Source organism: Phasianus colchicus, chromosome 22, assembly GCF_987193195.1.
Source record: "Phasianus colchicus chromosome 22, bPhaCol1.hap1.1, whole genome shotgun sequence".
Classification (NCBI taxonomy): domain Eukaryota; kingdom Metazoa; phylum Chordata; class Aves; order Galliformes; family Phasianidae; genus Phasianus; species Phasianus colchicus.
Genome location: NC_143457.1, coordinates 5885348 through 5906199, shown reverse-complemented (window position 1 = coordinate 5906199; position 20852 = coordinate 5885348). Strand labels below are relative to the sequence as shown.

Below are 20852 nucleotides of genomic sequence, written 5' to 3'. Positions count from 1 at the left end.
TTAAAAAAAAAATTATTTTTCTGAATCGAAAGCGTTTCACAGTCTGACTAAAGATTTTGAATAACTTGAGGTTGGCAGTGCTTTCCCACATGAATGAGTTGAGAAAGTGCCGGACTGGGGCTGCACAAACTTTGATATGGCAGGGATGGCTGTGGATTTATCCTGTGACGTCTGGCACAGCTTTTTCTCCACTCCGTGTTCGGTTCAGTCAGTAGTTTAAAATCCCTCTAAGGCTGTTGTTGTCATGGTGCCAAGCCCTGGTTCACCTGTCCTGATGGTTGGTATTAGTTTTAGGTCATTTAACGCATGTTGCTCTCTATGCTGACTAAATTAAATCAAGATAGGAGCCGCTGTTCTGGGTCAGGCAAAAGGTTTGTCTCACCTAATATCCTGCCTCAGGGACCTGCCAGCATGCTGTCCCCAGGAAAAGAGGATGACATCAGTCCAAACGCATGGTGCTGCTTTGCAAGGAATCACTGGTAAAGGAAAACATACTGTTTGCATTTCTGAACATCGCTGATGGTTTTTATTATGGTGATTTAATGGAACTTTTTTTGTTACTAACCTAAGATGTATCTGCGTGGCAGCTAGAATTGGTTTGTCTCAATGTGTTAAAATTGCACCTTTGTTGCACTGATCAAAAGAGACAAAGAGGATGAGAGAGGTGAAAAGGAGGAAAAGAGAAGCCTCAGACCTGTGGGCAGGAAGCATTGCTGTGGTTGTGCTTTCACTAGCAGAGACACTTGACGTTCTTCATCGTAGTTCGTATTAATTCAGGCTTTAAGATCTCTTTTAAATTCCAGAGTTAAAATCTTCTGCCAGTGGTGTTTGCATTTCATCTACAAGCTGTCTTTCTTAAGTACTGTGGTTGTCATTGTTCATTCCAGAATAATAGTGCATCGCATGAGGGTGTCAAATAGCTGTCTGATGAACATACAGCTTTCTGGCAAGTGAGAAATGCGCGTGTTCCAAACTGGACCAAAAATCCCTTTTTGGCAATATTGTTAACTGTAACGTTCATTTCTGCCATAATTAAGGCCTTTCGTTTTTATTTTGCATTGGGTTCTTTGTTCAGAAGATAATGTCCAAGTAGCAAAACGTTATTCTAGTAAGCATCTGGAAATCTTAGACTGTGTCCATGCTAGTAAAATCAGGGATGCCTGGGAATGTTCCCAGGAATGCTCTTCAAATGCGGAATATGATACTACACTACTGAAGCAATGGAATGCTTCTTGGCAGAGCTTTGGCCCATGCCAGCTAATGTTTTTCTGAACTGTTCCCAGGTATGGGTTGGAGTGGGAAACCATTCCCAAAAAGCAGCTTATCTGCAGGCACCCTGTGTTAGAGAGCTTTCTGATACAGACAGGAGCCATTCTCTTCAGCTGCCCTTAATGTTTGGGAGCATTTGCACACACATTTCATTTATTAGTAAGTATCTGTTACACCAAATTAAAATCTGGCTGTCTCCCCTCCCCCCCCACCCCTTTTTGTGTGTCATCTTTTTAAGGAACGTGCTGGTACCACTGAGCACATTCCAGAAAGTTGTTTACATGATGTTTGTTTGAAATTACTCTCCAGTGTGTGTCACTGTAGCTGATACCATGTTCAGTGATTTCCTTTGATCAGACAGAATATATCAATTAAAAATGGTGTTTATGGGCATGAACTTTATGCAGCAGTGTGTGTCAATATGTTATAAACTTCTGAACTGTTTTCATTATGTTGTATTGGCTGTAAAGAAGGATCAAAGATGTACTTTAGGACAGCTTTTGTATGTAGTAGGAAGTTCCCACCCCGGAATAGTATGGTTTAAAGAGGTAATCCAACTAAAGAAATACTGTGGATGCATTCTTATCTATTTGAGGGTCCAGGAATAGTGGCTGATGTAAAATTCAGGCACTTCTGACATAGATCACAGGCATCAAATAACAAATTCAGTTGATTTGTCAGTGGGGCTCAGAAATGAGTACTTTTGGGTTCCAGGATGGGAATTCAGGTGTTGGCTCTGCGTTACTTTCTGACAACATCTTTAACAGCCAAGGGGTTGTAAATGGGCCCAAGTGATTCTGCTGAGCACCTGGGCATTTAGAGTGTACAGTGTCTCAGTAATAGGGCAGAGCTGCAGTGTGAAATGTGTAATTGAGACATGGAAGATATAAATGCTCTAATGATGGGAGCTTCACGTTTGCAGGTTTTCCTTCCTGACTGCAAGCAGCTTTGCAGCTCCTTTAAAACAAGACATCAAGCAGGTGCCAGTTTGCTGGTTTCCATGGGGACTGTTACTCTGATGTGCAGTATTGTGGCCTCAGCAATCAGTTGAGGACTGGTACAAATGAAATTGGTAAAGAGTTGAGACTGACCCTGCACTGAGACCTGCAAAGCCTGTTCTTATCTGATAGACAACAACTCTTGCCCTCGGCATGGCTCAGCTGATGTTTTGTACAAAGTCCCCAGCCATGTTTCTGGTCATGGATGGGGTGTTGTCCTCACCCAGGCTCTCACAGGATTTTCCTACTGAGTCACAGGCAAAGGGAGAGGCATTAGCAGCTACAGAATTCAGAGCCCATCAATATCCATGCAGTCCCTTCCAGTTGCTTTGTTGGGCTCCAGGTCAGCCCACAGAACAGGACATCAAGCCTCCGTGCTTCCACAACAGAATCCAGGGCTCATCAAAGAGAATTTCCCAGATTTATTTGTAAGCAAATTTTTGCATTGTTTGAGATAAAATACTTGTCAAGTGTTTTATAAGCCTGCCTGGTAAATTTTACCCATATGTTGGGGAATTCCCTGCAGGGGGTGGTAAATGTTGAGGAAAGAGCTATAATGTAATTGTGAAAGCATGAGAAACCATAGAAGGTTTTTCAAATGAATTTTCAGCTTCGTTCACAGCTTGGCTGAAGAGCAGCTGTGGGAAACAAACCCCCTGCGAACTGAAACCACTGAGTCTAGCTCAGAGTCACAACTCTTCTGTTAAGCAGGGAATTCAAGCATTTTGGTGTTGGGGGGAAATGAAACTGGCCCTTGCTCTATTTTGTTAGGTGAGAACTCAGCCTTGCTGTAGGGTTTGGACTTCATTACAGACCAAGTGTTCAAGAGACAGGAAGAAGAAACAGTTATTTTAAATTTCCTCTTGCCCTGAGACATCTGAGAAGGGAAATATTCTTGTTTGAAATTTCAGAACTAATCATCAATGACTTAATTTAGAGAGACCTTGAGTATTAGTTTCGAAAGCGTTGGGTCCCTGAGCTGCCACTGAGTCAGCTGGAGAGCCTTGGTTGTTCTGCACACGGGGAGTGGACAAAGGTCTGCTTTGTTTTTGGGCCACTCTGAGCTGCTGCCCTTCTTGAACCTGGTATCTGTCAGAGGTGTATCCTGGGCACCTGCTGACTGAACTGACGGAGACGTGGTCAATATCACCTTTTTTTCAGCTCTCAAAACGGGAAGCTTTATATCTCACAGGTCAGTCGTGCATTTGCCATGAGGTCAAAGCGCATAACCAGTGGATGCAGCAAAGAGCAGCTGGAAGGTGGCTGCCCTGACATGGTGCTTTCCACCAGACTGCGGTAGCAACCCACCAGTGCAGGAGCAGATTGAGATCAGCATCACCACAGACCTGTGGTTCACCTTATTGTTGGTAAGCCATCTGATGAGCCAAGTTTGACGTAGGTTGTTGGTATACAGAAAGTGGATGTGTGTGTGTTCCTACTCTGCTGTCATGCTGAGTGGAAAAGGAAAGTGTCATCTCAAGCACTGGTACTGCATAATAAATTTGATTGCACTTTAAAATCAGTGCCACGAGGATCAGGATTTTCAGAGATGCTTTACTGCCCAATGATTTAAATCAGAGTAAGGCATCTGTATATCTTGAAGGTCTACGACTTTATTATGTTGGCAATTAAAAGATAAAGAGGTGGTGGTGGTGTTAACCCTGCTTGTCATCCTGATAACTTCATCTCATGTGTCTGCCCTCCAAGGCCTCCTCAACTTTAATCTCAAAAGCGCAAAGTTCTTTGAATGAGTTTCCATTTGTTGTCAGGCAGATCAGCAGCATCCATGTCGTATCCACTGGCTGCGCTGCCTTCATTGACGCATGCTGTCTGTGTGGCTGAGACTTTATCAGATTAGCACTTATCAGACTGCACAGACGCACCCTGGACTCTATTCTTGTCTTTCCAGGGTTACGTTGTAGTTTAGTCTGTCCCACAGGTTAACACAGTCTTCATTCAGGAAAGGGTTTGAGCACGTACTTAAGTGAAGCATCCCATTTAGTGGTAATACGACTGCAATTAGCTACCAAGGCATGTATTTAGTGGAAGGAGCAAGTGGGTCTCCTATTCTCTTGCCCTCCAACCTGAGTTGCTCGATATTTCTCTAATCACTGATGTAACTGAAGCTGACAGCAACAGTGCAATCCTTGTGTGTGTGCTTGCAGAGGTGACAGACATTGCAGCCCCAGGAGGGGAAGATTTCACTGTTTTTTCATCCAATTTGCAAGCGAGAATGTTTTGGGGAAGACAGGGGGAAGAAGGGGAAAAATAGTGCTGGAACATTGGCTATGGTTACAGTGAATCAAAACGAACTAATGCTTTGGTTCGTTCAGTAAGGAGTCGTGGCTTCACAGTATTGGTCTGCAGTCCTTTGAATCATGGAGGGTGTGAGCCTGTCACAGGCCCTTCGGGGGCTTGTAGCTGTTTCTGCCTTAGAAATGTGGTTAATCTTTGAGCTGCAGGGATCCTTGGACCGATCTCCAGTGTGGTCACCCAGATAACAGCCGTTACACGTAGTGATGCATTATACAGAATTTCAATTCATAGACGTTTTGTAAATGATTAATAGTTGCTTTAGTAAATAATTATTAACCCTAGCATGTTGAGTACCCCGACCTGTAAAATGTTTATGACATCTGCAAATAGTTTATTGCCTCCATATAAACTGCTTATAAATGGGTGCTCTGTGTGACTGAGCGCAGGCTGGCAGAGCAGAGATGGGCTCTGAGCTGTTACTGAGATCCTCTCCATTCTCATGACGTAGCATGGAGCTGAGGACACTGTCTGGCTCTCTGACCTGAGCAGGAAATTGTCTCCCTTTGCACTTGGGCAATTTGCTGCACGTTATCTAGAACTTGTCAGAGCCCTTTGGTCTCTGATACAGATGGGATTTATCTGGGGAGCACAGATGAGTTGCTGTTATTTGAGTGCTGCCTGCCTCAGTGCTGGGAGGCACTGCATGGTTACACACATCGCTGTGTGATGTGGCATTGGGAGGATCAGTTCCTCACTATCTCACTGCCTTTCCTTGTCCAACCACTTGGTGTGACATAACTATCTAGATTATGCATCATTTGAGGCTGGGTCTGAACTTCATACTGTGTTTGATCCTCTAAATTCTACTCAACTCAAAAATATAGCAAATATGAGTGACAGAAAATACAAATATCTGTAGCTTAGTTGTGATAAACACGTTTTACTTTATTCTTCTCTTTCATCTTGCATTTAATGATGCTTTTGTGTCTGGCTTGGAGCTCCCACGTTTCCTCCATTTGGATTGGCTTCTGGTGTGAAGTTTAGCAGCTGTACCTTTTACCCATGTGTTCTCTCTCACTGCTGTGTATGTGAAACTGCAGCTTTCTGGATGACAGACAGTTTCTTACGTGGTTACATCAGCCAGAAAACTCTTCAATACCAGATAGGAATCTGTGCCACTGTTGTCTGGGACTGGAAGGGCCTATGCTCCATCCATCCAACAGCAAAGCTCTGAGGGGCAGAAGGATTCTGCAGTACTCAGTTAAACCCCCAGCATCCTGGTGTTTGTGTTAGCTGGTCATGGGCTCTTTTCCTTCTATAGATCCAATCATGATGCATTGTGTCTCTTCAGATTCTAACAAAACAGGATCTGAGTTGAATCTGAAGTGAAAGCACAGGCTTTCTGGAACACTCAAGAGTTGGGACTTGAATTGTTGGTGAGAATATGCAGTCCTGCAGCTTCGCAAGCATTTCTAGAAAGCTTTGGTGCAAAACTTAGTTGGCTTTAGTTTGGTTTATTCTTGCTTTTGTGTGTTTTGTTGTTTTTGTTTGTTGGTTGTGTTTGAAAGGCACCTCTTTCAGTCTAAGTGACTTCTGAGAGTCAGCCTGGATGTTCTGGGCATCACTGAATCTATGAGATCTAGAGAGCTGCCAGAATTACTATTTTTTTCCCCACTGATGGGTTTACACTTAATAAGTATCTGGATTGTTTTGCTGTGGAATCCTGAGAGGATGGGGACCAGGAAGAAAGAAGAGATTGTCAGCAATTCTGTGTTCCTTGGTGCCATTAATTTAGCACCTGTGTGAGATTTAGCACGGTAATTCCTTAAATCTTAGCACGCTGCTCCGAGTGGTAGGATGTCATAAAGGTGTCTGGTAAACAGATGTTACATTCTTTATAAGCTGTTAGGAGAGTGTGTATCATTCTGAACGAACAGGGAGGCATCTGCAAATACTTGGGAGATCTTTTTCACTTTGGTAGCTGCGGCTGTGGTGATCTACAGGTACAAGCAGAGCATGATGTACAGTGATAACAGTTTTATTAAACCAATAATTGATTTAATGGAAAAATGGGGAAATTAGCACCTTTAAATTTATCTTTTGTTTAATAAAACGTAAAGGGCTTTCTGCTGAAGCCACGCTAGAAGATTATGAAGTCCAAAACATAACTCAGGGCTCCTACCTGAGCTCCCAGAACTGCTATGAGGTTTGAAAGAGACACGTGCAGGAGGAAGGCAGCGTCCCAGGATGGCTATGATGACGTGTCCCATGCTGCAGCACGTAGGCCCAGTGGGGTGAGCTGGGTGGGGGTTTCCACCGTGAGTAAAACTCTTCCTTCTTGGAGATGTAATTCAGACTCCTTCGTTACACCACCTCTGGGTTGGTTCATCCTTTTTCCACGTAGCTATCCATCATTTTTTTGACACAGAAATTGCTATGACAAAACGCTGAAAGCTTTCGCTCTGGGCTATTTTTAATCTACTGTAGGTGAAAGATCAAAACACGTTTTTGGAAGATTTATATGCTGTAGAGCCTTGTGCTGTGCTGGATAGGATAAACAGGAGTTGACAAACTACAGGACAGGAGATTTAAACCATTGACCTCTGACACTGAGTCATCACAACTGTGTGTTATGGCACTTACGCTCGGGAGCTGAAGGCTTTGCTCTGAGGGATTCTCATAAATGATTAGTAGGGGTATAGAAACAGTTCTTATTCAGTCTTTAAGTTTTATTGTGGCAATCAGTAGTTAAATCTCCTTTCGGGCCCTTGTGGATTTTAGTGCAGAGTATTTATGAGCAATTTTTGAGCGTAGTTCATGTGCAGTAACACTTCTCTGTTTCTTGGAAAAGGTGTAACTACTTAATGACAGTTCAGCTGGAGCAGACTCACCACTTTTAGCTGATCCTTTTACGGCCCACTCTCAAGCTACTTCCCCATCTCTGAACTATGTCCATCTCTGAAACCCCAAAAACCAAAAAACCCACCACGTTAGGACGTATGGAATGCTGTTTTCAAACTAAGTCTGCCTCAGTGTTCTGAAGTAAGTCCCAGATTTGTGCAGTGCACGATAATGCAGGTGGAAGAGGACGGATGCATGCAACTGCTGCTCTGCCTACAAGACAGATTCATCTAAAACACCTCCAAGCCTTCTTAGGATGCAGGGTTGAATGAAGAAGAGAGGGCAAAGCTGCTGGCATGGAAAGTGCATTGAAAGGTGATGGTAATGGGAAGGACAGCTCTGTGACAGCCGTTGGCAGTCACCAGGCTGGAGCTTTTTTTGTGTAGAAGATCACAGCACTTGGTTGCCTTTTTGCTGTCTGAGGTTTTTGGGGCAGTTGCAGCTAACTAGTTGACCCTCTGGGTTTACATGCAGGCTCTGTGCAGTGTTGAGTACTGTTGGTGATGTTCATAATGCATGCTTCCTAAATTATACATCATTATGAGGAGCACATAGCCAATTAGTACATGGATTTGTTCTGCTTGTGCAAATCTTTTCTTGGGCTAAGGAAGTGTCAGACAGAGACTTGGCTGAAGAAAAAAAGAAAATAGTTTAATCTGAAAAGGTAATTGTCATCCTCCAGCTAATGATAAGCAATATTACAGCCTGCATATCAGCTGTAATTAAGCGGTGAGACACAACAAGGTGTGTGTTACACAGAGATAACACGCTGTTTAGGAGCCAGTGACCTGCAAAGCACATTATCTCCCAGCTGCACAAGCCCCACAGCCCATGTGTGCATGTGAGCTAGCAAATCCACTGTCCCCTCTGCCCCTGCCTTCACTCTCCTCTTTAAGGTGCAAAAAACTGTGGAGGATATTCCTATTTCTTGTTGTGTCTCATGATGCTTTTTTAAAAAGCTCTTTTTACATGTATACATACATATATTAGTCAACTTCTGAACATGTAACAAGTGAAAGATTATGAGGAGGCATTCACTGGAGCTCTGGGAAGTCGTATCACTTAAAATGGGGCCCATCAGTGCTTTGTGAGACACGTAGGTGTGCAGCATGCAGGGAAGGATTCTCACTGATGATGCAAGTAGCAGACTGACAGTAACTCTTAATTTGCTCCAAGAAAGATTTTGTGGTGTTCTCAAAGATAGAAGAGGGAGCTTTCAGCTGGAACATCGTGTTAGATGAGTCTTGTTTCAAAGTAGCATTGATTTTTGGTTAGAATTAAGGACTGGAAGTGTGAAGCTTGTACTGCTTGTACTTAACATGAAAATCTTTCCTATCAAGATGCCATTTCTATGTAAATGTCCTCAACAGACTGACTAAACTATGATCCTGCGTGAACGACTGAATTAAAACCAGGGCTGACAGTGTGGTGTAAGCACTGATAAAAAGCACCTCGAGAAAGGGAGTGAGAGCATCCGAGTCCTGTTAGTTTGAGGAGGAAAACGCACAGCTTCTGTTAGGTAGCATAGGAACCCTTAGTGTAGAACTGGAGGAAGGAGCCGTAGAGATTGACAGCTCCCAAACAGCAACAGAAAGCAGAAGGTGAGCTGGAATGACGTTGGTTTTGTCCTGCTAAGTGTGATCGGTTTGCTAAAGGAAAGGGGAAGGGATGGGAGCCTTTCATACAGCCTCACCTCTGAGGAAGGCCACATGCGCAGCTCTGCTAGGCTTCGTTGGCATATTCATAGTGCAGGGCCTATTTATGAGCATGTGAGGTTTCGTTTTGGAACAAACTATCTATGTTATGGGACTTCCTCCTTATATTTTTCATACTAAGTTGTGCAAGGCAGAAAATTTTGTTGATCCAGAAAAATGGAAAGGCAGTTGTCCTGTAGCTGAAGCCATCCTGTTCCTTGTCAGATGCAGAGAAAGGTTCTTTGGACTTAAATAGCACTTAGCCTGTCTGGACGCTGGTTTCAATTGGACATCCTAGATATTACTGTAATAAAAATGTAAATAAAGGAAGTTAGGCTTGATGTAAGAGCAGAGAGACAAAGCAGAGGCAATAGGAACAGCTGTCTGTTCCTCAGAGCCCTTCTATGGGTGAGACTGTTTCTGATTACAGCTGCAGCACTGTAAATGCCTGCTAGATGTCTGGTGATAATCCATTCAAAGCAATTACAAGGCATCCGTCACCAGCAGGGTCTGAGCCACAGGCCTCTTATCTGGGAAAATTGATGGAAGAGAAAGAGGCAGTGAGGGAAGAAATCAATGCCTTTCACCAATGTTATCTGCCAAATTGAATTAAGCAGCATGGGATCCCAGCTTTATACACTGTGAGAGTCAGAACTTAAAGAATCTGTTTATAGCGAGCTCGATCGTGGGCAAGGCAGGTGAGGGATGGACGCTTTCACTTACCTGCAATTCCATCCATGCCTCCTAACATCAGCAGCACTTGTCTGTGCAGAGGAGTCCAGAACTTAACATACAGGGCGTTTAACCTCATGGCACCACTTCCAGATGTGAACCTGGTGTCTTCTTGAGGTCAGAACATGCCATTCCAGTGCTATTCTGATGGAGTGTAGAGAAAGCAACTATGGTGATGCAAGCAGAGGTACAACAACCAGTTCTGCTTCTAAGCATGCAATGAAACTATTGCTTAAAAATGATCTGGTACTCATGGTACGCAGAAAGTAATCCAGGACTGAGAGCTATGGAAAGTCATCAAGTGTGGAGTTCATGGGCAGGGGCTCACTGCAGATGGGGGGGTTTTTTAGTTGCTTTTTTAGCCCGAGGGGCTGGGAGGGTGCAGGGTTAGGATGGCTGACTGAAAGTGGCCCAAGGGATGTTCCATAGTGTCTGACACGTGGAAGGAGCTTTGGAGGGGGTGAGACTTCATCTCTGCTTGGGGGTAGCTGGGCATCAGTTGTGGGGTGGTGAGCAAGTGCTTGTGCATCGCTTGCTACATGCATTCACATCTATCTATCTATATAGTCCTAACTATTATCCTTTTCCTCTTCTCTGTCTTAGTAAATATTTTATCTCAAGCCACGAGTTCTACTTTTATTTATTTATTTTTAATTATTCTTTCCCCCATCCCCCTGGGAAGAGGGGAAGTGAGTGAACGACTGCGTGGAGCTCAGCCACCTGCCAGGTTAATCCAGCAGATGTTTACAGAAGCGTGCACATTTTATTTATTAATTTACTTGTTTTAACAAATCCGACCTTTGCAGCAGTAAGCCTGATTTTTTTCCTTTGCTCTTTGTAGGTTCAGTACTTTTTTCTGTATTTTCTTCTTGTCCTGCTTGTGTGGTGGTGGTGGTTGTTGTTGTAGCTCATACAAATGAGAGAGACAAGAGTAGTCATTAGTGATAAGTGATAGAAAGGCCAGAGGACTGAGCTCGCCAGGCCAGAATAGGCTCTGGGGAATTATTTAGGAGCGTGAAATTCTCAAGCTTCCAGATTAAGGAGCTGACTCAGCAGACAACAAAAGTAAAGCCAAAAAGATGAGCCAAGAAAACCCACGGATACTGTACAGAACAATTCAACTAAATCAGTTCAGCACAGAGATCTGTGGAAGCTTTTTTTCCCCCAACACAAGTCTGTGAGAATTTGCATTGCAGTCAGGTATACTTAAAGTGCACATAAGCCATCTAATAAAAATTCCACTGGAGTGTACGTCACACAGCTGGGTTTTATTATATTTGTGCTCTCTTCCCACTGACAGTGCCTTTATAACTGGATTACTCACATATCATCATTAACTGTGACACTCCTGGGTTTTTACTGCTTCCCTGGTTCCTATCATCTTCTACAAGTTTTATCCCTTCCTTGCAGATGTGCCAAGATGTATTTCTTTAATATCTTTTCAGCAGATGAACATGGGAGCACATAAAATGGTTTGGACACCATGGGCAGCAACGAGGGCTGTCTTCATTTCTGCCCCAAATCCCTATCAAACCTCTGCCCTGCTGTATGTGCAGAGTTTTCCCTTTGCTCCATCTGTTAGGTACAAATAAGGGGTTGGAAAGGAGCAAGACACGGCACTGAGCTCTTGTTTAATTCTGGTTTTGGTATTTCATAGCCATTTTTACCATTTGTCCTCCATCCAAGTGCTTTCGTTGAATACGTATAATGCGTTTGGAATTGGTGGCTTTAGGAACGTGTGACTTTGCCCTGTATTTTAGAGAGCAGTGTCCTTGCTCTGCTTACTGTGTGCAAGTGGATATTTCGAGTGATACACTGATGAAACTATCCTCACTACCTCTAGAACTGCAGCTGTGTGGGCAGAGGCACACTGCCAAAGGAAAAGACGACAGAAGTCCAGGAAAGGTGAGGAAATGGAGAGAAAGCAAAGCTTTGCATGGGCGAGGGAGTATCCTGGACACCTCCATTTCTTGCTGCCTGCTAAGAAACTGACAGGCACCTAACTTAATGGTGTTGGAAAATGCACTTCTTCTCAGTGTGGCCCCAGCTGTCTGTCTCAATTCACAAACCTCTTCTGAACACCTAATTTACGATGTGACATTAAGCTGGCAAATCAGCAGCTACGGATTTCTCTTAATCATTTTTGTTTCTGTATGTAAGCAAGTTAGTATTTAAAAAAAAGAAAAAAAAAAAAAGATAGTAATTGTTTGTATTATTTTGGGTTTTGCCAAGATTGACCCGTGTCTCCATGTCTTCTATTACAGCAGCCATGTATTCATCCTCCTTCCAAAGGACGTGAGCTCAGAACGGCAGAGGAGGCGAATGATCTACAGGGGTCTGCTCCATGTGTTTGTGCCTGTAATGTAGGTCAGTACAATGAAAGCTCCTGGAGTGCAGAGCAGCCAGATAAATTTGGGATATAGCTGCATAGGGATAGTCCAGGAGTAAGGACAATGTCCAATAGCACTGGGGATGCAGACATCTGAGACTGCCGTATGAGCAGCCAGGCCTGACTTCCAAGTTAGCCTCAGCTAACTTCAGAAGATGAAACAAACACGATTTACTCCCAGATTTATTTGAAAATTATCTTAAGTTCGATGTCTTTATCTGAGCTGGGAATCTGGCACTAACCCAGGGCTGCATCACAGCAGTTTCAGTGTGGGTGGTGGGTGAGCTTGAAGCTTCCTGCTCTGGAAGGTACTCTGTCTTGTCCTTCTCTTCTTGCATAATAATTTTGAATTATTACTACACTGTTCTTTATCAGTGTAGTAGGAACCTTTCAATCTGTGTCTGAGTTAATTTACTGATTTGCAATACAAAGGTAAATGAGGTTGAGGACTGTCACCCTATTCCTAAAGGAAGGAATTCTGCTGTGTCCTGTTGAGAAATTGAGTTGGGAGTGTGACTGCTGGCTGTGCCCACTGCTAATGTCCAGGTGGTAGAAACAGGAAATAAACCAACACCTTAGAAAACAAGGCCGGATGAGTCAGAAATAAGAAGTACAATTTTTTTTAAGCTTCCTTTGATCATTCTCTGGCTTTTCCACTGTTTTACAAGGGCACATTAAGAAATGTACCAGAGCTGTGGAAATTCTGCAGCCGTTTCTCAGAAAACCATGAGAGAATTACTTTAACATATGTTTCCATCTCCTGCTTTCTGCATTTTTCCCCTCTTGTATTTCTTTTTCTTTGACCTGGTACAAACTTTTATGTGCTTACACGTCTCCCTCTTCAAAGGAAATGTACTTAATCCACTGTTAGGATTTTCCCGCGAAGAGTTACGCATCATTTCTAATTAATTCCTTTCTTCTATCAGTGTTGTCGTGTGCAGACCTGAGGATGATTGTCTGTGTAAGTGGTGCCTCAGAGCCTCGTGGCAGGGCTGGCTGGTGCTCTGTTAGCACGCAGCCTCAGGTTGCTTGTGGGCCTGAGAGCATTTAAAGCAGTCAGCCTTCTTTTTTTTTTGGATGCTAAAAAAGATAAACCATGGCAGGAAATCCGAGCTTCCCTCCAGCATCTATGACAATTTAATGCCACTTCCACCCATAGGCAGAAGGGGTTTTGTGTTTTTTTTTAGGGTGTGTGGGTGTGCAGCAGATGAATACATGGCTACATTGCATGATCTCAAAACTGGAACATAAGAAATTGGCTTGCAGGCTAAAAAAGTTTGCTATTTTACAGAATATGACTCGTCCAGATCTATATGCATGCATGCAATAAATATATGTATAGTATTATTAGCACATAATAATAAATTATTCTGTCATCAGATTTGTGAGGTGGCTCATGCCATGTGAAGACATCTGGCCCATGTTAGTCACGAGCTTTGTGTTTATTTCTCCACAGCTACAACAGACTGATCCAAGCAGCCCCAGAGGGAACCTGCTGAGGAAGCAGAGCTGATGCTCAGCCCTCACCTCTTCCACACCTCTGCTCTCAGGGCAGAGCACATCTCCAGCCTGCAGGTCTCCAGGTGAGTCTGGTGTTCTGTTAGCCCTGCTGCTGCCCAGGAATGTCTGTTTAATCTGCTGGGTCTGAGAGGCTCAAGGAAAGGAAGCACAACTGGCACCGGTGGCTGCCCAGGCCAGGCAGCATTTGGTGTTGTGCTGTTACCTCTGCTGCTGCTCTAGGTAAGGATACGTGTCACCTGGGAAATTAACACAAGGGAAATGACAATCTAAGGAAGCTGTGTGTGCATTTGCATAGCAGTTTCTGTCTGTTGTAGTGTTTAAATTAAACTGCTTTGGTAAGTCCTGACTTTTCAGAGATCCCTCGCACCTTCCCAGACAGCTCTCATGTCTCTGACATCTGCCTGTCCTGAACAAGGAGGGCCCAGCTGCAAGCAGAAAAAACTCAAAAACCATTGCATATCTATTTATTTTTTTCTGGACAAACAATTTTATTTTAGGTAATGCGTCTATACACTGTACATTCAGTCACTGTGGTATATAAGCATAGCTATTTTCATACATAATCTCATAAAGTCCTTTATTTTACAATATTATCTGCTTCAAGGGGAGGGGATGTGGAAAAGGGGGTGGAAAAGGACTATCAAGGTACACAGCGAAATAGATAAATATGCCAAGCTTTTTTCTTATTTTTTTTTTAAATCAGGCATTTATAAACAAGAAAGCATACATTACTTACATAAAAATAGTTCTAGAATAGTAGAGTAAGTCATAATATTGTCATTAGCAGCAGCATAGGAGAGACCAGGATAACAAAAATGTGCTGAAATGCTATTGGCTATTATAAATGTATAGATTTATTTTTCTTCAATTGAAAAAATGTCATTTCTGTGATTTCTTTCAATAAAAAAAGAAAAAAAAAAAGAAAAAAACCCAATAACAAACAAAAAAACCAAACTAACAAAAAACTCTTAAAACATCGGGGCTGATTCTGAGGAGAGGGCAGAACAGAAAGAAAAATCAACCTTTTGGTAATAAAATACTTTACAGTGAAAACATGGACAAATAAAATGCAAATGATGGAGAGAGGTTAACCCACATTGAAACTCGCAAAAAGATTTTTTTTTGTTGTTTTGTTTTTCCTAACAGACAGCAAAGGTTCTTCTTAGTTAAAAACACAACTCATAAAACAAGACAGCTACCAGGTAAGAAAGAGTTTTGAAAAAGTAAACACCATATACACTTATAATACAACAGTGTAAAATGAAAAAAAGTATTTACATGTTGAATTTACTGTTAAGTTTTTTTACATTGGCTAGTTCTGTTTGAAAAGCAGAATATTACGTTATACTATTAGCTGCTCCAAAGATATGAATGTTATTGCTGTTGGTTTTTTTTTTCCCTTCGTTAAGTCTTCTTTCAGTAATAGAAACAATGAGTGATTAAACTGAATATACAAGTAATATATTTTTAATTACAGGGAGAGTCAACAGCCTGTGTGAAACACCTCTTCTCCCTTTTAACTTGGTAAAGGAAACTAAAGAGCAGATGAAGTGAGAAGATGGCCTTTACAATTCCTACACCTGCGGACTGAGCAGTGAGTGAGAGCTGCCCCACTGCAGGGCAGCAGACACAGAAATTACACACAGAACCCCCTCACCTCAACACCTCCACCACTGCTTCCATGAAGGTTCCCACCACTTTTGAGAGACGTTTTCTAGGAAGTGTCTCTATGGCTTTATACTGACAGAATTATCGTAAAAATAAATTACATACACAGGAATTCTGAATTAAAAAATAATTATTTCTGCAGAATGTATCAAGATTTTATTGTAAAAGTGTACTTAGGAAAGACACACAATGATTTACAATTCCTATCCTGTAAAAACTCCCCTGTCAATTAACTGCTGGTGGAAAGGGGTTGCTGTCAGCCTTTGTGCACCTTGTTCAATCACACTGATTTGTAAACCTGATTTTACAGACATTTTTTACTAGGATGTTTCCATTCCCTAGAATCAAACGCTAATAAGTCTTAACTTCAAATGCTGTGATTTAGTCATGTATTACACTTTATTATAATACATGGCAGAAGAAGAAGCCGTGCTTTTCTAACAATAGTACATAATTTATAATGTAATTCATTTTAGAAAGATTTCTTGCAAATCTCATCTGATCTATGTGAGAAACAAAGATGATGATGGTGGTTTGACAGCTAAGAAAAATGTTTCTTATTAATTTTTTTTCTTTGGGAGGAAAAAAAAAAAAGAAAAAGCAGAATTCATTGATGTTGGAGGGCAGAAGCATCATATGCACAGAAGTTGTGGCAGTGAATCACTATCCTTCCTGAGACACACGAAATAAATAGTGCCATGTGCTACAGGTCAGTGGGCGCTGCTCCTGGAAGGAAAAGCAAAGGGAGAGGGCTGTGCTGCCCATGTGTGGGTGAGTCATAGCAGGAGGAAAACAACAATATCTGAAAAAGCAGATTTCAGGAATCTGATATTGGGGTGAGAACAGATGTGTTCTATGTGTAATTTCTTAACATGGCAGCAAAATGTAGCAAATGGGAGACTTCTGAAATGCACAATGATCAACTGAAGCTTAAACTGTTCAGTTTCCCTTGAAGAAATCAGTGAATAATACAGATCTGGAAATCATAAGGCTGAGAACATTTTTATGCATACTGCATAACAAAATAAACCCTTTACATAAGACAGTAATAATGCCCATTAATGAATATACATATGGCAGAGATTTTAATTCCATGCATATGATTTAATAATTGCAGAAAAAAAAAAAAAACATACAAAGAAGCAAAAAAACAAAACAAAAAAAACACCCCACATTAAAAAAAACAAAACCCAACAACGTTGCCTAAGCATAATCAAAATCCTTTTGCATTGCACTTTAGAAGAGGAGTTCTGCATCCAGCCTCGGGCTCCAGCATCCCACGCGCAGGGCCAAGCCCTGCACAACCAGACAGGTTTGTGTCATTTATTTGCTTTCACTGTTTCTTGCTCCCAACAGTTCTACATTGTCCCTACTCCTTTCATATTTCTTTTTGTACCTAAAACGTATATATGAACTTCTCTGTTAATGCTCACAGTTACTATAATGGTTATTATAATGGTTTCAAGCAAACAGCTCTTGTTTAAAACAAACAAACAAACAACAACATCAAAAGAAAAAACAACAACAAAAAACCCTCTAATGTACTGTAAGTAAATACTGTAATTTTAGGATTGGAAGCCGCTTTCTGTCTACAGGGAAATAATTTTTAAGCTTACATAGTTTGCATTAATGTCCAAAAGCAAATAAAGATTACTGGAAATACATTTCTTTGTTTAGGATAACTTCTGGGTATGATGATGCATAGGATTTATTTTTTTTTTCTTTTTATTCTTAAAGGTTTTTTTTTAAAAAAAAACAAAAAACAAAACGTCAGCATTGCCTATAGAAGATGCTGAGAGGAAAAATGAGCTGGAAGGCACAACTGCAGCCCCAGATCAACTTTTCACTGAGCTTGAGTGTATCAGAGGTGAGTGTGTGTGGGTGAAAATAACTTCTCTCTCATTCAGTAAAGCACCAACTGTGTTTGAGCACTTCCCAGCCTCGACAGACACAGCTGTGAAACCCAACCAGCAGCACGCTGCTCTTTTATTTGGTAGCACTCTGTACCCACTGAGTTCTCCTTCTGCACACATGGAAACGACGGTGCGAGGTGTCGCGTGGTGGAAATGGTGGTGATGATTTTAACATCTGCAGAGTAGAATCGAGAATGCTTAACTTGTAAACTTCCAAAACATGGAATAAAATGCAGAGTAATGTTCTGACAAAGTGCAGTTTAAAAAAAATTGACGACGACGACAATAACAATAATAGTAAGACAAAGTGATGGGATGCTGCATTTTTATTCCGGGGCTGCGGCTTGGATCCCAAAATTAAAGTAATTTCTATTTTTAAAAACAGAAGTTTTTCTTTTAAAAAAGATGTAGGCTTATTCACAGCAGCAAAAATGTCGTTTATTCTGTAGTATCCAATAATGCGATGTAGCACTCTCCTTGGGCACAGAAATCCTGACAAACAGTTCAGAATAGAAGTAGGTAAATACTGAATTCTATGGTAAGGTGGTGCAACAAAGATGAGTTTTCCAGAGAACTGAAAGCTGACGCGAAGATTTCAGAATGACTTCAAAACACATCTTCTGCTTTATTTCTCAACCAACTTAACAGATCATCCATTTCCTTCCTTTACTTCTTTCTTTTCCTAAAGCTGAAGTGCTCTTGGATGAAGTGAGTCTTTTGAACACATCGATCAATGAAGATGTCTTTAGAAAATATGGCGTGATTTGAAACACTGAAGTCTGTAAGGCTGGGTTTATAATTCTGAAGCGTCCATCTTCTCTTCCTGCCCTCCCCCACGCCCTTACAATCCTGCATCTTCCTTTCTTCTTGTGTTCAGGACAGGAAATGAAGGTGATTGTTTCTAAGGAAAAAATCAACTTTGAAAAGCACTCTGAAATTGTCATACAACCACAGGACAGGATTAAAACTGTGATGGCTTCCTAGACGGCTGGAAAACTGCTAATGAAATGGCATCATCACCAAAGGGCTTCTGCATTAAGAATCCCAAAGCCTTTAACAAGTCATAAAAATTGTGCATCGAAGGTTTTTGTTTTGCTTTTAAAGGTTCATTATAAAAAAATCGTTAATTTTTTTAATACCAAGTCTGTGTAATGAATTACTTTAAATAGCTTATAAGAAAAGTTTGCTTTTAAATTCCAAAATGTTCCGACAGGCAGAAGGGCAACATAAAAACACTGCCATGCTTGTCTTTTACTCTGATTCTAGTTGGACGATGCTGCTTGCTTGGAGTTTGCCAGTAGAAAATTTGCTGTGGACTTAAAAGTATTTTGTTTATAAACACTTTGTGTTTTATAGGCACAGTAAGATGTTGTGCTATATGGATTGGAAAAAAAACAAGAGGCGTAATTCAGTGCTTCTGTTATAAAGAGTAACATTTGCCTTCCAACTAATAAGAATCCATATTCATAGATCTGTGTGTTAAGACACAACTACTCACACATGCACTTACACACGTACCCCACACATCCTCCCTTACTGTGCATATATGTCATTCTGTCTGTATTAGACGACTTGGTGTTTTAGTTCTCAATGTTGCTCGTTGTGTTTTCACTGCTGGATTGACTGCTTGATTTAGGCCACAGCTGTTCCTGAAGTTCCTTGACTACTTTTTCCAAGTGTTCTCGAGCCTCCCTCTCATGCATCAGGTCAGCTCGGAGCTGCTCCCTGTCAGCCTCTGCGTGCTGAAGCTTAACCTGTAGGTCCTCAATCTAGAGAAAAAAAAAACCAGACATGAAACTAGCAAAGTTGAGGTAAGGAAAAGAATTCTCTTTTTCCCTGCTTTTTTTCCGTATGCTATTCTGCAGTTATCCAAGTGCATTACACAAACTGTTTAGCTTAGAAATTCTTAAATACTTCTGCTGTATCCTTTGTATCAGCTATATAATGTCCAGCTGCAGTACCCTCACATACAGGAACCTGTATACCTCTGCCATTAAACGTGTGGAACTGCAAGGAGGCACCTGCAGATTTTCAAAGCTCTGTTCAGTCTGTGAGGAATTCTGTTTATCTGCACTTGTTGCCTTGGTTTTTCTTTTTTTTTTCTGTTAAAGTGGAAGTGAGCTGCAGGTAACGCCCAGAGCAGCAGTTCTCAATCTGGTTATGTTTAGTCTGGACACCTCTTATCAGTGAGACATCCTGTGATGCTAGAGAGGAAGCCCACATCATTTCCTGCTTCTGGTCTCCAGTTAGACGTGTCTCACAGTGGTAACAAGTGAACCACTCCCCTTCCCGTTATTGAGAGCCTGGGTTAGACAAATTTCTGATTTCTATTGCTTTTTCTTTTCCTTTTTCCTTCTTCCTTAAAGTAACCACATCAAGTATTTGTAGCAGGTATTTGTGCTTCGGGCAGAGCCTTCATAAAGTGTGTGCATTTAACAGCATGCACAGCAGAAACACAGCTATAGTAAATGTGATCTGGAAGAACTCCCTTTACCATTAACACAGGTGTGTACAGTAGGCAAGTAAAGCAAATGTGTGGTGATACTGTGTGGCAGCAGTAAGTGGTACGTATCTCTTGTGTGTAGCAGTTTAAATTTAGGCAAATGTGCCCCATTTTCAGGAAACTTTCTGTGGCTAACTCCTGACTCACACCTCTTATTTATGATGCAGCAAGGAGATGGCCTTAAGCCTGTCATCTAAAATCTCTATCAAGGCCAGGGGCTCTCTATATGTAAGGTGTGGGTTGTGAATATGGGACCATGCTCTTCTATAGGAAATGTATTACTGGGGAACTGGAATATTCTTTTTCTTTGGAGGACGGGGAAGGCAGGGCATGCAGTGGATTGCTTTTCAGTGCTGTTTCTCATGGCAGCCTCCTGGATTTCCTTTCTACACTCAGCTTAGGCTGCTGTGCTGGGTTATTTCAGAGACTGAACAGTGAATTGCCATGCATCCCACATGTCCTGCAACAGCAAGACACAATAAGGTGGTTTAAGGACGCACAGCCTGAGCTCTTGGGTCACTGCTGGGCTTTGGTTGGTTTAAATAAACAGTAAAATAATTTCTTACATAAGAATGTGGTGCAGAAAGGGCAGGGAAGGATTTTTAATTCAAAGCTTTAAGCATACACCTTACATGTAATGGCACGTTCCTGCATTCCAGGAACTATCCTGAAGTGACTGCCTATTGTGTACTGCACTGAAATGGATCTCTGAGCATTGGCACAGCCAGCAGTATTAGTGGAACTGAAGTAATGTCTTAGTCTTGTTGTCTTAGTTGCCTGTCAACAGTAATTTTTAATGGACAAATGTGCAAAGTTCAGGGCAGAACTCACCTGAACGGAAGTTCAGGCATGTTAGTAAGCCCTCAAATTAGGACCAGGGTTGTAAATTGACACGATGGGGACATAGACATTATATAGATAAGAGCTGGACTTATCAGATTAGACAAAATGAGGCCAGTTGGCATCTGAGAAGATACAGACACAGTGTAGTGCTGAGAAGTGCACAAT

The 20852-nt window shown here is 41.7% G+C and overlaps 1 protein-coding gene and 1 long non-coding RNA gene across 9 annotated transcripts in view; one reads left to right on the top strand and one right to left on the bottom strand.

Annotated features, from left to right (window-relative positions):
* LOC149915271 (uncharacterized) overlaps positions 1 to 15325 on the top strand; it is a 110146-nt gene extending 94821 nt beyond the window's left edge. For 4 of the 5 annotated variants that reach the window (XR_016459438.1, XR_016459440.1, XR_016459439.1 and 1 more), the window contains 4 exons: positions 12115 to 12217; positions 13696 to 13822; positions 14907 to 14962; positions 15238 to 15325. This is a non-coding gene — a long non-coding RNA (uncharacterized LOC149915271). Of the gene's footprint in view, positions 1 to 11061; positions 11756 to 12114; positions 12218 to 13695; positions 13823 to 14906; positions 14963 to 15237 lie in introns of those variants that run through there. The other variant, XR_016459442.1, reaches the window with a different exon arrangement.
* A 187-nt stretch (positions 15326 to 15512) lies between these two features.
* SKI (SKI proto-oncogene) overlaps positions 15513 to 20852 on the bottom strand; it is a 100158-nt gene continuing 94818 nt past the window's right edge. For all 4 annotated transcript variants that reach the window (XM_031613379.2, XM_031613381.2, XM_031613382.2 and 1 more), the window contains one exon: positions 15513 to 19110. In XM_031613379.2, coding sequence (XP_031469239.1) covers positions 18922 to 19110 — 189 coding nt within the window. In that variant the 3' untranslated portion in view covers positions 15513 to 18921. The remainder of the gene's footprint in view (positions 19111 to 20852) is intronic.